The sequence below is a fragment of the Sylvia atricapilla genome, chromosome 1 (genome assembly GCF_009819655.1).
Source record: "Sylvia atricapilla isolate bSylAtr1 chromosome 1, bSylAtr1.pri, whole genome shotgun sequence".
NCBI classification, from domain to species: domain Eukaryota; kingdom Metazoa; phylum Chordata; class Aves; order Passeriformes; family Sylviidae; genus Sylvia; species Sylvia atricapilla.
This window is the reverse complement of record NC_089140.1, coordinates 118024790-118038066: the sequence shown is the minus strand read 5'-3', so window position 1 is coordinate 118038066 and position 13277 is coordinate 118024790. Positions and strand designations below refer to the sequence as shown.

The window sequence follows — 13277 nt, the reverse complement described above, 5'->3', positions numbered from 1 at the left end:
CTACCTTTTATATGTGCTTTTTAAAATATCTGTTTAAAGTACTACAAGGAGAGCTTGTATTTTGGAAGCCTTGCAATACCACCATCCATTTTGCATTGAATTAAAGCATTTTAGGAGGACATTTTGATCAGGCAGCCTTGTTTTTGAAAGTTTGTAAGGGCAGAATGCTCTATGTAAAACTCTGCTGGATGAGCTGCCCTGGATGAACCTCTGTGAAAGAATTTCCCCAGTAAATGTTGTTCCAAGAATTGCGTATTTCCTTGTGAGGAGGTCGCATATACATGAGAATATATTAATTCTAGCCTAGGAATAAGCTTGATTTACAAAAATTTTTTTGTCTTTTTGTACCTCAGTTTCTGTCTGTGCTAGGTTCTGTAATGCTAAATGAAGATTGTCAGGCATGACATTGTTTGCAGAGCAAATAATGGACAGGCTATTTCAAATAAACATTGTGGACTATTTGTCTTTATTTTACCACTACAAAAGATCATAATAAAGTGATGAGTAGGTGAAATATATTACAAGCTTGTAATAGCTTTAACAATACTTAGGGCCTTTTTTGTAGAGTTCTGGGTGAAAAAAGGAGAAGTCCAACAAAATATATGATGAAAATGAGAGCTTGCAAATATGCTATGTGTTCTAATCAGTACTGTTGTCCAGCTTTTCTCTTTGCCTGATTGTATTTTATATATGTGTTTGTGATGTGCTGCATAAATACAATTATGAAACTGAATATCACGATAATGGATTTGCATGCTGAAACAGGTTGATTTTTAATGTTAATAACATTAGGATTTTTTCCCTATCACCTGGGCTGTTGGTGAGTAAGCAAAGAATAAGTGTTAGAATAAGCAAAACCACTGGTTACTAGAGACAGCTAATGGAAACTTGTCATGCAGTAAGATGTAAAATTTATAAATTGGTGTAGAATATCATGACTTGGTGTAGAGAAGTTTGCTTGTATAATTTTTGTGACCAATTTGTTTGAAATAATACTTGTCTTATGGAAGAGTCACTGATTTCATGGCTTCCAATGAATTAGTATTTTCATCTTATTTTTAGGAAACAGTCTAGTCAGCTTAACCTTTCATCTGTTTAATCTACATGGACTAATTGAACACTTCCAGTTAGATACGATGAAACTTCGTAGATTTTTGGGTAAATACAGCTTTTTATTTTGATGAATATTGTTGTTTATCTGCATTTTTATACTTTAATTAAAGTCCTGGTAGTATTTTAGCAATAAGGTTTGAAGACTACTGGTGCAGTCTACATTGTGCAGTGATTTAAATTATATTAATTGAGATGATCTCTCAAAGTTTTTATGAGTATAGAATATCCTGTGTTAAATCCAAACAAGTATTAACAAGTTTAATAGTTTCGTAGCAAATGCTGTATTTTATTTATTAGATTTATTTAGTATCTATGGAACAATTGGGAATATTGGGACATTGTGTGACATCTGTATTGGGAAAGGCTGGACAGCTCCTTTCTTCGTTCTGATTTTCAGTTCTGTATTGATATTTACTTTTTCTAATGTTATAGTTCCCTAACTGTATGGAATATGTCAAAAATCCTTTCGGATGCCAATTTGATGTTATCTCTGGCTTGCTCAAATTCTCATACAAGTAAGCATTGTACTGTAGATGTAGTTTCTCCCTAGACAAGAGTACAGGACAATTTTAATTGAAGGTCTGGGCCTGTGTCACTGGAATGCTTCTTTGAAAAGAATTATAAGTACAGTGTAGAATATTCAAACCAGTTGGTGCATTCACTCAACAGAGCTGTCTGCATTAAAGTATGTAGATAGGTGCTGGTATGAGACCTCCTTCCCTTTGGTTCCTCTGTGACAGTATCTTGAATTTTGTGAAGTGGGTTGATTTTTTTTTTAACTGAGCAGGAGAAACAAGTTTTTGGTCCCTTTCAGCAGTTTTTTGCAGTTTCAGAGAAAACAATTCTGTGGTTATAAAGCTTGTCACTTAACAGGAAATAAATCACATTTGGAACTCTTTTTTTCCCCTTTCAAATAAGATAATATTTTTGTTTTCATAAATTACCTCTCAATTTAAAAAAAATCAAACCTGTCTTGCATTTCATGTTGTTTTAAAGTGGACTAAATTTTGTCAAGTTTCATGAATATTAATCAGCTGACCTTCATGACTGATATGTTGGAATGGAGGAAAATGATTATAGAAATCTGATTTTAGTCTCCTCAAGTTCTAACTGAATGTGGTTTGTCTTTCTCATCTGGTTAGTTGATATTATACAAATTATAATACTTGAAAGACCAGTTAGAAATTACTGGCTTAGTTAACTGTTTATCAAAAGATGAGAGTTTTAACTACATATGACTATTCCACGTCATAATCCACTAAAATGAGATTAGACTTTGAAGAAGGCAAAATTTATCCTAAATTTGAAATTCAGCACCTTTCCCTTTGTTAATGCCTTCTACTTAATATCAGCAAAAAGCTCTTAGCCCATTGTAAAATCAAAGAATCTTTCTTCCAAATATAGCTTCTTAGCATGAACACAACGCATTATTTTCTTTTGCTACCTCTTAATCTTTAATCCATAGCAATTTGAAGATCAAATTCCAGAAGACTAGGACAGCTCAAATAGTCCAGGGCCACACAACACTGACATTATATGACAACCTACTGGAATATTATTAAGTAGAGAAATCTGATTTTAGACCCCTGTAGGGTCTTAATGTGTTTTTTTTTGTGTGTATGTGTACATACACACACACACATACAAGGTCTTTCAGTGATTTCCATCCTCTGCTTGGAGATCTGCGTTTTCTTACTGTGTCTTTACAAGTTCTTATTCTGACCTGAACTAGGGGAGAGAAGATGCAATGTTGTGCTATTCTAGTTCTGGCAAACTGTGATCAAAATGTTGACCTAGGACTGCTTTAATAAAATAAGTTAGGAAAATTGTAGAATTCAGGTAGCTGCATCACCCTATGAAGGCACAAAAAAATTAAGAAGAAAGCCAGAGATATATGCATTCGTGCCCTTGATGTGAGGAATAGGTGAGAGAGGGTTCTACTTCAGATTAATTAAGTCCAAATACATTAATACTGATTTTCATTATTTTTCATATGAGCTATCAGCTCTCCATTGACACTATTGAGATTACATGGTGGTGACAGTATTTTGACTTTTCATGAACACAGCTCTTCACAAATATGATGCCAGTAATGCTGTAACATTGCACTCACAATTACATGAATCCTTTGGACTTGTAAACTAAGTAGAAAAGAAGCTTTGTGGGCATATTTGTTTGGTGGGACTGACAGACTGTAGTCAGACAGGAAAATGTTCTTTTGAGGTTTGTTTGGAAGAACTAATGTGTCGTGTCAGGTAAAACTTTAGAATATAATTTGATTGCTGTGCTTTTGATCTTCTTCCCCTCCATCCTTTTTAACATTATAGTATTTTTATTCCCTTTACCTGATCTAATGTTTGATGCCCTTTAAAAAAGTATACCTGTAATGTTCAAAGACAGTCAGAACGATGAAGGAAAGAGGAAGAAAGCAAAGAAGAAGTTAAATTTGGTATATTGAATCTAGGTATAGTTAGACTATCATCTAAATGAGATTCTTTTCTAAATGGCATATGGGCTTAAGTTTGCCCGAGCACAAGTAAGGGAAAACACCTAAAATACATATAGAATTGTTTTTCCATGACCACTTTCCTGAATGGGAAAACAAAGCACTTCATATGACAGGAAAGCAGTGCTTAATTCCTCTAAAATCCTATCAGTTTTCAGGTCATGATACGAGTCATCCTAATGTGGTTTGGAAAATAGCATAATTTTCATTTTGTATTCAGTGTTGCCTCACCATTCAGACAGATTGTCAAAGACAGCCTTCCCTGGGAAGTTGTCAAAGTCAGAGTATCTCAGATTATATATTGATTTCAAGTTGTTTAATTTTTGCTCTGAGGTGACTTTACATGTAGTTGATTTCCTTTAGCAAACACTGTTTCTTTGCATAAAAATCTTACAGCTGCATCATGGTTCAGCTGATGATTTATTGACTCTGATGCTTTTATGTGTTTGTAACTTGTGATATTGCATATTTCTGTGCCTAATAGGGGCATATAAAATGGCACTTAAATTTTTCTTTAAAAAAATTGCGATTTCGTTTAAATTTGGATTTTTGTTACTTTCCTGCAGTTATGGTTCAAGAAGATTATCACAGTCAAAATCCTTATCATAATGCAGTTCATGCTGCTGATGTGACTCAGGCCATGCACTGTTACTTAAAAGAGCCCAAGGTAAGGCAGCATTCTCACTTTTACATCACTCATACACACAGAAATATGTGTTTGTGTGTAAATCCATATGAAAGGATCATGTGCACGTATCAGAGAATCATTTAGATTGGAAAAGACATCTGACATTGAGTCCAACTTGTGACCAAACACCATCTTGTCTACTAGACCACGGCACTGAGTGCCACATCCACCTTAACACCTCCAGGGATGGTGACTCCACCGCCCAGGACAACACAGTGTCTAATCACCACATTTCTTCACCATTCACTGAAGAAATTTTTCCAAATATCCAACCTAAACCTCCTCTGGCACAGCTTTAGACTGTGTCCTCTATGCTGTCATTGGTTACTTGGGAGAAGCAGTCAAACCCCACCTGGCCACAACTTCTTTTCAGGCAGTTGTAGAGAACAGTAAGGTCATAGATCTATATATAAACCTACATGCATACATGTGTGTGTGTATGCACATACAGGTTTTATCAGAAGTCTGTCTCTTTTGAACTCTTCCTTGCCCTTCCTGTTGCTGAGGCTGTGGATTCACACTTGGTATGCTTTTCTTTTTTCCCCCCTTCTGAGCTGACATTGTCTTTTGTTGAACTAGAGTGGGGAATTTAAGTTGCGGCTGTTTAACATAGTGCTGTGTCCCAAGACATTTATACAGAATTGCAGCCTGAGTCAGAGCTGGCAGCAATAAACCTGTGTACTTGTCATCTGGGGTGGTTTTTTTCTTCCATAAATTACCATTACCCTTCCTTTGCTCTTCTTTGCTGTTGCTGAACAGTTTGCTTCTACGAGAGGCAGTTCATAGCAATACATCAGGAGTTCTCTTTGGCTTTCTTTTTAAGAAAGGGTAGAGTGATGGACCTTAAGGAGCTAAACTAATTGAGTGTTTGTTCCTCACTACTTGGACTGCTGTCAGGCTGCTGTAAGTGATGTCTTGTATAATTTCAGGACCAAGTCCTGTCCTTCTATATTAAATTGAAAGCTGTAGTGCTCAGGAGCTAGATGAGAAGTTATCTACCTTGATGCAGACTATCACCAATCTGGTATTCTCTTGTATTGCATAGCTCCTTATTCTGCTTCTGAGGTAGAAACAAGTAAGTTTTGGCTCCGTGAAGTCTTTTTCAGAGGCTCTTTGCCCACTCCTCCCACTTAGTTTCCCAGTACTGCTCTCAGACCAATTGGTGCAGTGAGCCTGATCAGACCTGATACATGATGAGTTTTTTTATGGCATTCAGTTTGGAAGCTCTGAGCATTTTTTATTTAATACTCGTGATGGAAGTTTTGTAAAGCTTCAGATACAAGTATAGACTTTGTATTTTTAGTAACATTTACAGCTGTAGTTCACTGTACTGAACTACAGCTCTGTTGCACTAAAGTACATTCTAAACATGTGAGGTGTGATAGATGACAAATGCAACAGGGAACATAAACTTCTGTCCTTGCAGGGTGTTTGCTGCAGTTCACCTTTATACAGGCAGAACTGTCCTCTCTGTTTTAGTGCAAACTAGACTTTATTGCTGAGTTTAAACTTTCAAACCTCTCAACCACAAGCAGGAACAGCTATGAACAGTGAAAGCAAGTCCATGTAGATGCATGCTGAGTTCATTGACATGCACATTGAAAATATTTATTTGTGGCAGATTTTCCTCCTTTGGTTCTGTTCCTGGTAGACCTTGAAATACAATTTTGCACAAGAGTGGAAATACATCCGAAATAGTTCTGAGTCTTCCAGAGCATTAGTTTGTTCCTCCTAGGAGGAAAGGCTTTCATGCTTTTAAAAATACAGTATGAATTTAAAGAAGAATAGACAAAAATAAATACAAATGGACTTGGTAAATGAGAGGGAGAGCTAATTTTAACAATCTACTGCTTTTATGGGGTCTGCTTAGGAAAAGTGCTTCATTACTAGACACAAAGGATTTTGTGTGCTGGCATGTTTTAAGAATGAACCTTGGCCTTTGAGAAAGAATAATGCTTAAACCATTGTTGAAATTTTGTAGCTTTTGGAGGGGAAATACTGTGAAAAGTCAGTCGAATGTTCATTTTACATCCTCAAGGTTTTCTCCAAGTTTCTGTTGGCTGTTAATTACTGAAAACCACAAATTCAACACTCATGCATGTTTTCTAAGGCCATATTGCATTACTAACATTTGTTGGGTTTGCCTTGCAGCTTTCCAAATCTTTAACTCCATGGGATATCCTCCTCAGTTTAATAGCAGCTGCCACACATGATTTGGATCACCCAGGCGTTAACCAACCTTTCCTAATTAAAACAAATCATTATCTAGCAACTTTATATAAGGTAAGGATTAAATCAGTTGTTTTGTTAAAACCAGGTTTGGAGAGGAGTGTAGAAAAGGAGTATAAATTGTGATGTGTTCAGCTAGTGGCAGGATTGAATGCAGACATCTGTTTCCATATCACTGGGATAAAAACTGTACAAATTAACTAAGTATTCAGGATTTGTGAGTTTTAACCTGCTTGGGAAAAACAAAAAAGAAGAAAAGAAAATAAAACACCAACCCCAAAACACAGCCAAATTGTCTGGTGCTGCTCTTGGTATACAGCTCTTCAGTTTAAGAAAAAAGCATTTACTGATATGTGTTACTCCCTTTTAATTCACAGAATACCTCAGTATTAGAGAACCATCACTGGAGATCAGCAGTGGGGTTGCTGAGAGAATCTGGTTTATTTGCACATATGTCATTAGAAAACAGGTATGTTTTTACCACGTAGTATGTATTAGTTTGAGATACAAACAACCTGTCAGCTAAGACAGCCCTGCAAAACGAGATAAGTTATTGCATGGTAGTTTTGAGTGCAAAATGCAGAGATCTATTTTAAGAATTCCTGGATACTCTGCTGGTAGAGTAGAGCATGGTGCAACGTGATATTTGAAAAATAACATTTATTGCAAGCACACTGAAGGGGTGTATTCATGTAGTCAAGCACCTGTTCAGACTAAACTTGGCAGTCTTTTCTCGTTCTGCCACCACAACTGTAGTTTAAAATAGACCATCTTCACCTACTCTTGACTGGAAATAATCTTGAGACAATCAGTTCGTGCATTTTTAAGGAGGAAAAAAAAAAAAAAAAGGGAGGAGGAGGAAGAAAACCTAAAAACTGATTTAGTCTTCCTGAAAGCTGTCAATGAAATATTCTGATATTTCTGTGAATGTTGCAAGAATTTTTCAGGAAAAGAAAACAAACAGTTGAGTGAAAAAGCTTATTCTAAAGCTTGTACTTGTATAATAATAAATATGATAAAAACCCATGTAGATCTAGTGATGATTGTTGTTCTTAATTGGTATACTCTTGAATGTTTGTCACTTATTTCAGGCAGCTGATGGAGAGCCAGATAGGTGATCTCATTCTTGCCACAGACATCAGTCAACAAAACGAGTACCTGTCCATGTTCCGATCCCATTTGGATAGAGGAGATCTATGTTTAGAGAACGCAAACCATCGTCACTTCATCTTACAGGTGATCTTGCTGGTCATATTTTTGAAAACAGTATTTTAGTGTAAAAACTAATCTACTTTAAAATACTAAATACTAGTTCTGCCAGGATTCTTCTCCTTTCAAAATGGAGCAAAACTCTCTTTTATTCTTTCTGTTCCATTACGAAATGGTTCAATTACCACACCAGCATGTCTTCCTGGTGGTGGTGTGTGTTGGTAGGTCTGATAACATAGAGCTGCTGAAGCAAGGTGTTTCCAAGACAAGGTTTGGCTCTTCTAACAGCTCCATTGCAGCCTCAGAATGGTGAAATGTTTTGTCAGAGCATATTTTGGGGGAAGGAAAGCAGTGCTGTTGAGAATCAGTTTGCAGTTGTGCTAGTCAGCTTTAGCAAACTTTAAAAACAAAAGCCTTGAGAATTTTATTAGGTTTGTAGGCATTTTCTTGCTAGGTTCGTATTTTGGGCTATAAGAGACAGTGGACCAACAGATGAGAAGTTCTGTCTTATGCAAACCATTGCTAAAAATACAAGCTTGGGAGCCAGAAATGGAAAGTACTGCTTGCCTGCTTTGATGCTTCTTTTTCTGAAGTTATTTTTGGCTTCTGTACCAGTGAGTATACTAAATATAGTGGCCCCGAAATACTTTGAGTTGACTGAATTTCCATATTACTCAGGAATGATCATGAGATCTCCCTGAGTGTTTTTTAAATATTGCAGAACATAACTTTGGAGCACAAATAGTAGGTAGGTTTGTTATTCACAAAACACAAAATAATCTGCTATCAGGAATTAAATAATTACAGGCACTTCTGTTGAAGGAAAGGTGATCTAACACTGTGTGTTAACTTGTTAGATGGCTTTGAAGTGTGCAGATATTTGTAACCCCTGTCGGACATGGGAGCTGAGCAAGCAGTGGAGTGAAAAAGTAACGGAGGAGTTCTTCCATCAAGGCAAGTAAGAGTAGAAATATCTGTTAGTGTGTAATGTATTTAGTGTGGGGAGAGCATCCATGAGCCCTAGTCCATTTATATTTAGCACTAACAGAGATGTACAGTATGGGATTTTTTTACTTTCATGGGTTGTATTTCCTGCAAAAGGTTAGAGTTGCTAAAACTCAGCAGAGAATCTGCTTAGAATCTGAACCTAGAAGGATGCAATACATCCTTCAGCTGAAAGGGGCTTCAATAATAATTATGGCCACTTTAAAATTGCCTTGGTGGTTTCAGCAAATTATGGAATATGTTCATCATTTGTCTTCAGTATTTAAACTTCAGCTGTGAGGTCTGTTGGTAAGCAGGTAAGAGCCAGTGAGATTTTTAGTTACTGTGCAGTTTTGACTACTTGTGTAAGCAGTTAATAAAGCCTTTAATTGACAAATGGAGTGAATTTGCTCCATTATTATTAAATTGTTTTATAATAAAATTAAGGCTAGTTTGGTGGACTTAACTTGCTAATTTGCATGTGAATATGTTAAATGGGGAACAGACTGCTTTATTTGGTGCTAATCATGTGAGACTTAATCTTAGATAAAGGTGATGGGGAAGCAGAAATGCAAATTGCCTTTAGCAAGAAATTTTGGAAGGCTAAGCAATTCTCTTCCATATTGCTGAGGGGGGGATTAATTTGTCATTTCTATGACAGTGTAGGAGTTTTTACAAGAAGGAGGATGGTAATCCCTCAGGAAACCTGTGGTTCTATGGGGTTTCTGTAATTTCTGTTTGATGAAAAATACCAAGTATTTAAATACAGTAATTGTAATTACTGTTAGTCTGACAGATCTACTTAGTTTCTGGGGAGATGGGAGGAGAGGTAAATGCATTCCACCTGCTGCAGGGTAGTATCCTTGTTAACCAACACTCACAGCTCACTTCTGTTAGTGTTTGATTTGGTTGGGACTTGATTTAATGATTGCATTATACTTTTGTTTCTTTAGGTGATATCGAAAAAAAATATCACTTAGGTGTGAGTCCACTTTGTGACCGACAGACAGAAACTATTGCCAACATCCAGATTGGTAACTGCAATTCAGTTCCTTTTAGTAGATTTCTTTCAGCATGAAATTTGAAAAAAAACACCTTTTGGATACATTTCCTAGAGGCTGAACATACTCTGTGTGTGTGGCAGCATTTTATTATAAAGAGCAATTTTATTTTATTTGCTATATAACATCTCTATAATTGTTTATGAACGGTGCTGCTGGGACAGTCCTGGAGCCCCTCTGTTTCCTCACAGAGCAAGTAGAGTGTGGGAGGCAGCTGTCTGACTTCTCCCTTGCTGCTGCCCAGAACTTTCCTCATCTGAAGTGGTATTTTGGGAAGAGGAGGGTCCCTTCCCCTTGCCATGTGGTCTTGGGTGCCACAACTGGGCATGCTGGGTTTGGCTTTTTGGAATGTCAGCATTCCCTTTAAATGCAGCCTATAAGGAGAGTGGTGGGCAGAGATGTGATGGAGAATGGTGGATAGCATTTATATTAATAGTTTTTGCTAACCTGACTTGGACTTAACTAGTAAAATGTCTTAATATAAAAATGTCAATTTTAATAAAAGTTGACTATGGAGGTAAAGTGGGACTCAGTTAAAAACATATAGTAAGAGAAAAGAATAAATTGAACAACAGTCACAGTATCAATTAATGCTTTAGATTGACACAAAAGCTGATGTGTTCAATGAGCTGTAGTATTATAATTTAGAATGCTAGGAAATCATATTTTTTAATTAAAAGACTCAATTTTGGCTATCTCTTCCCTTTGAATTTTTGTTTCATGGAAATAGACATTTCAAATAAATTAAAATGTGCATACACACCATGTACATCATTGTGTTTTGTGGCCTTGTTTAAAAATTCTTAAATTAGTATTTTAAAGTATTTTTAGTCACCCTAATGTTGTGAAAACAGTATATTCTTTTTTCCCCTGTGTAGTGTAATTCAAACACTCTGTGGGGTAATTAATGATAAAATCTTTTAGAAATTTAGCTTCTCTAAATTGTGTGACTTCTCCCCCCCCCATATTGTCTAGTATTTGTTTTCATTTGGCCATTGCTGTGAAAGAAAGAAGGTTAGTTTGTAATGCAGTGTATTGCTGTTCTTCTGACTTATTAGTAAAGTCTTTTACATTTTGAGGGTTTTTTTGTAAAGATGCCCAAAATATCTAAATGAATATTTAAATGCACATTGGAGAACAGTAATTTGACACATTTATTATTTGTTACTAAATGCTACTTAAAATATTTGGTTTGAATATTTTAGTTTTTCTATGTATTGCTTTTTTATTTCATCTGCCTCTGTTTGCTTGTTTTTGAAGGTTTTATGACTTATTTAGTGGAACCACTGTTTGGGGAATGGGCCCGGTTTTCCAACACGAGGCTGTCCCAGACAATGCTTGGCCACCTGGGACTGAACAAGGCGAGCTGGAAGGGAGTGCAGAGGGAACAGCTGGGCAGTGGTGACGATGTTGACCCCACTTTTGAGGAAATGGACTCAGACATTTTACCTCAGGAACCTCGATTGTCCTGACCTCAATCTCCATGACAAAACTGCCTCTTCCCTCAGTATCTGCACGGTTGGATTAAAGGAGACACATGCCAGCCCAAGGTTTTGGTAAAATGGTAAAATGATGCCAGCATTATTTATTTCCAAGTTTTTCTTTGACACAGACCATTTGACCCAGAATTTTTTTAAGCCGCCAGATCTGAACATAGAGCAATATGCACCCGCCTCAGTTGGTTGTCGTTCGGAACCTCGAATATGCAAAGCACAGCAGTGACTGAGCCTTGGAGCAACTGGACGGAAGCTTCATTGTGCCCCATGGCTTGGGTTTTCTCATGATATTTGGAATACGGTCTTCAAATCTAAGACTTGACATGGATTGTTCCACTCCCTTGGAATTTAGCAAGACTTGCATAAATGTGTTCAAAGCATACCTTCCACTCAGTCCCTGTTTTAATACGGAAATGTGAAGTGCCCATCCTCTGCTGCCTCTGGCAAGACTTGATGTTTACAAATGTACTCTGAAACTATCGGTTCTAGACTTAACCTTTGCGCATGGCTGTGAAGGAACCACTAACTTGGGTTTTTTGCTTTTTTAAAAGAAAAAGATCAAATCTGAGACTGCAGCTCTTGTTTCTTTGGATGCCAGAAAAGCCTCCCATTTGCCATAATTTTGTTTGTGCACTGGGAACTGAGCATTCATCATAGAGCACAGCCAAGCTTTACTCCAGTGCTATATGGGAATGCAATTTTTTAACAGCGAAAAAACACTTCTGAATCTGGGAAGGGCAGGGGTGGGGGGGAAGCGTCCGAACTGCATTGCAATTCTGCAGTGGGAACATCGCATGTTGTTCTCACTATTGTACACTTGAACTGCACATGCAAGAAAAAGGTGGAATGTCTAAACACCATAATCAGCTCAGGGTATTTGCCAATCTGAAATAAAGTGGGATGGGAAGCGTGTCCTTCAGAACAAGGGTACAAATGCCCCTTTCGCTGCAGCGTGTGTGTATGTGTGGGTGTGTGAGTACGTTTGGGACGGGGGAGGGTGGGAGGGCTGGGGAAAGGGTTTGAACGGCAACATTTTTTCTTTTTGTTGGTTTTTTTGTTTTGTTTTGTTTTGTTTTAATTTATTCTTTTAGAATGTGACAATTTCATGAACAGCCACACTGGGGAGGAAACTGTAACAAATTGCTACAGATGCCTTAAACTATGCACAAAGCTAAGTGACCAAATTTGTTTTTGATTTGAAAAAAAAAAATAATAATAAAAAAGTGCATTGTTTACGTATTCCTCCCTCTACTGAAACATTACCCACTGATGGGTTTTTGATGGGAAAAGGAGAAAATGTTTTTTAGGACAAAATTAAAGGACTAATTTTAAACTTAAAACATTCCATTTTTGTAATTTGTTTTACATTGTTTTAAGTACAGTAAGCACAACTGTAATCTAGTTTGAGAAACTGGTGCTTTCTTTTAGTTCATTTGTATTTCCCGTTATTATTGTAAAAGACTGTTTATTAATTCTGTTTACAGTTTGTTGCAACAGCCATTTTTGGAAGAGAGCTTCAGCGTAAAGCCATTTGTAAAGGCTTTGCCATATTCATTTTAATATGTGCCTGTTGCTGTTAACTTTTAATTAATAAAACAAAATCTTTTCACATTATGCTCCTGTACATTTAAGTTATGACTGAGTCCAGCGTTGTGGAAAGGTAGCTAAGGTTGCAGTCAGCTTCCACTCTAAAACTAAGCCAACTTTTGGATTTGAAAATACTAGTCCTCGTATGCCAAAATTTATTGCCTCTTGGAGCTTGGCCTTTTACTGTTTGAAAAGCAAATCCTGACTTACCTGATTGTTTCCCTTCTAAAACTGTTTATTATTCTTTCATGTTCCCTGAAGTAGTATCATTAATCTCAAAGTGGCCATGTTTAAAGAAATAAATTTCTAATGAAACCATTCTTTTGAGCCTGTGTGAACTTCTTTGCTTTGCTGTCAGTGCAAGTTCTTGATGTTGACTCCAACAGAGAAGGATCAGATGGGAC

At 36.8% G+C, this 13277-nt stretch overlaps 1 protein-coding gene across 2 annotated transcripts in view; it reads left to right on the top strand.

Moving 5' to 3' along the window:
- Positions 1–13193, top strand: part of PDE7A (phosphodiesterase 7A) — a 73896-nt gene extending 60703 nt beyond the window's left edge. For both annotated transcript variants that reach the window (XM_066331865.1, XM_066331875.1), the window contains exons 6-13: positions 1063–1158; positions 4186–4286; positions 6459–6590; positions 6914–7005; positions 7628–7772; positions 8603–8699; positions 9683–9763; positions 11051–13193. In XM_066331865.1, coding sequence (XP_066187962.1) covers positions 1063–1158; positions 4186–4286; positions 6459–6590; positions 6914–7005; positions 7628–7772; positions 8603–8699; positions 9683–9763; positions 11051–11262 — 956 coding nt within the window. In that variant the 3' untranslated portion in view covers positions 11263–13193. The remainder of the gene's footprint in view (positions 1–1062; positions 1159–4185; positions 4287–6458; positions 6591–6913; positions 7006–7627; positions 7773–8602; positions 8700–9682; positions 9764–11050) is intronic.
- The last annotated feature ends 84 nt before the right edge of the window (positions 13194–13277 follow it).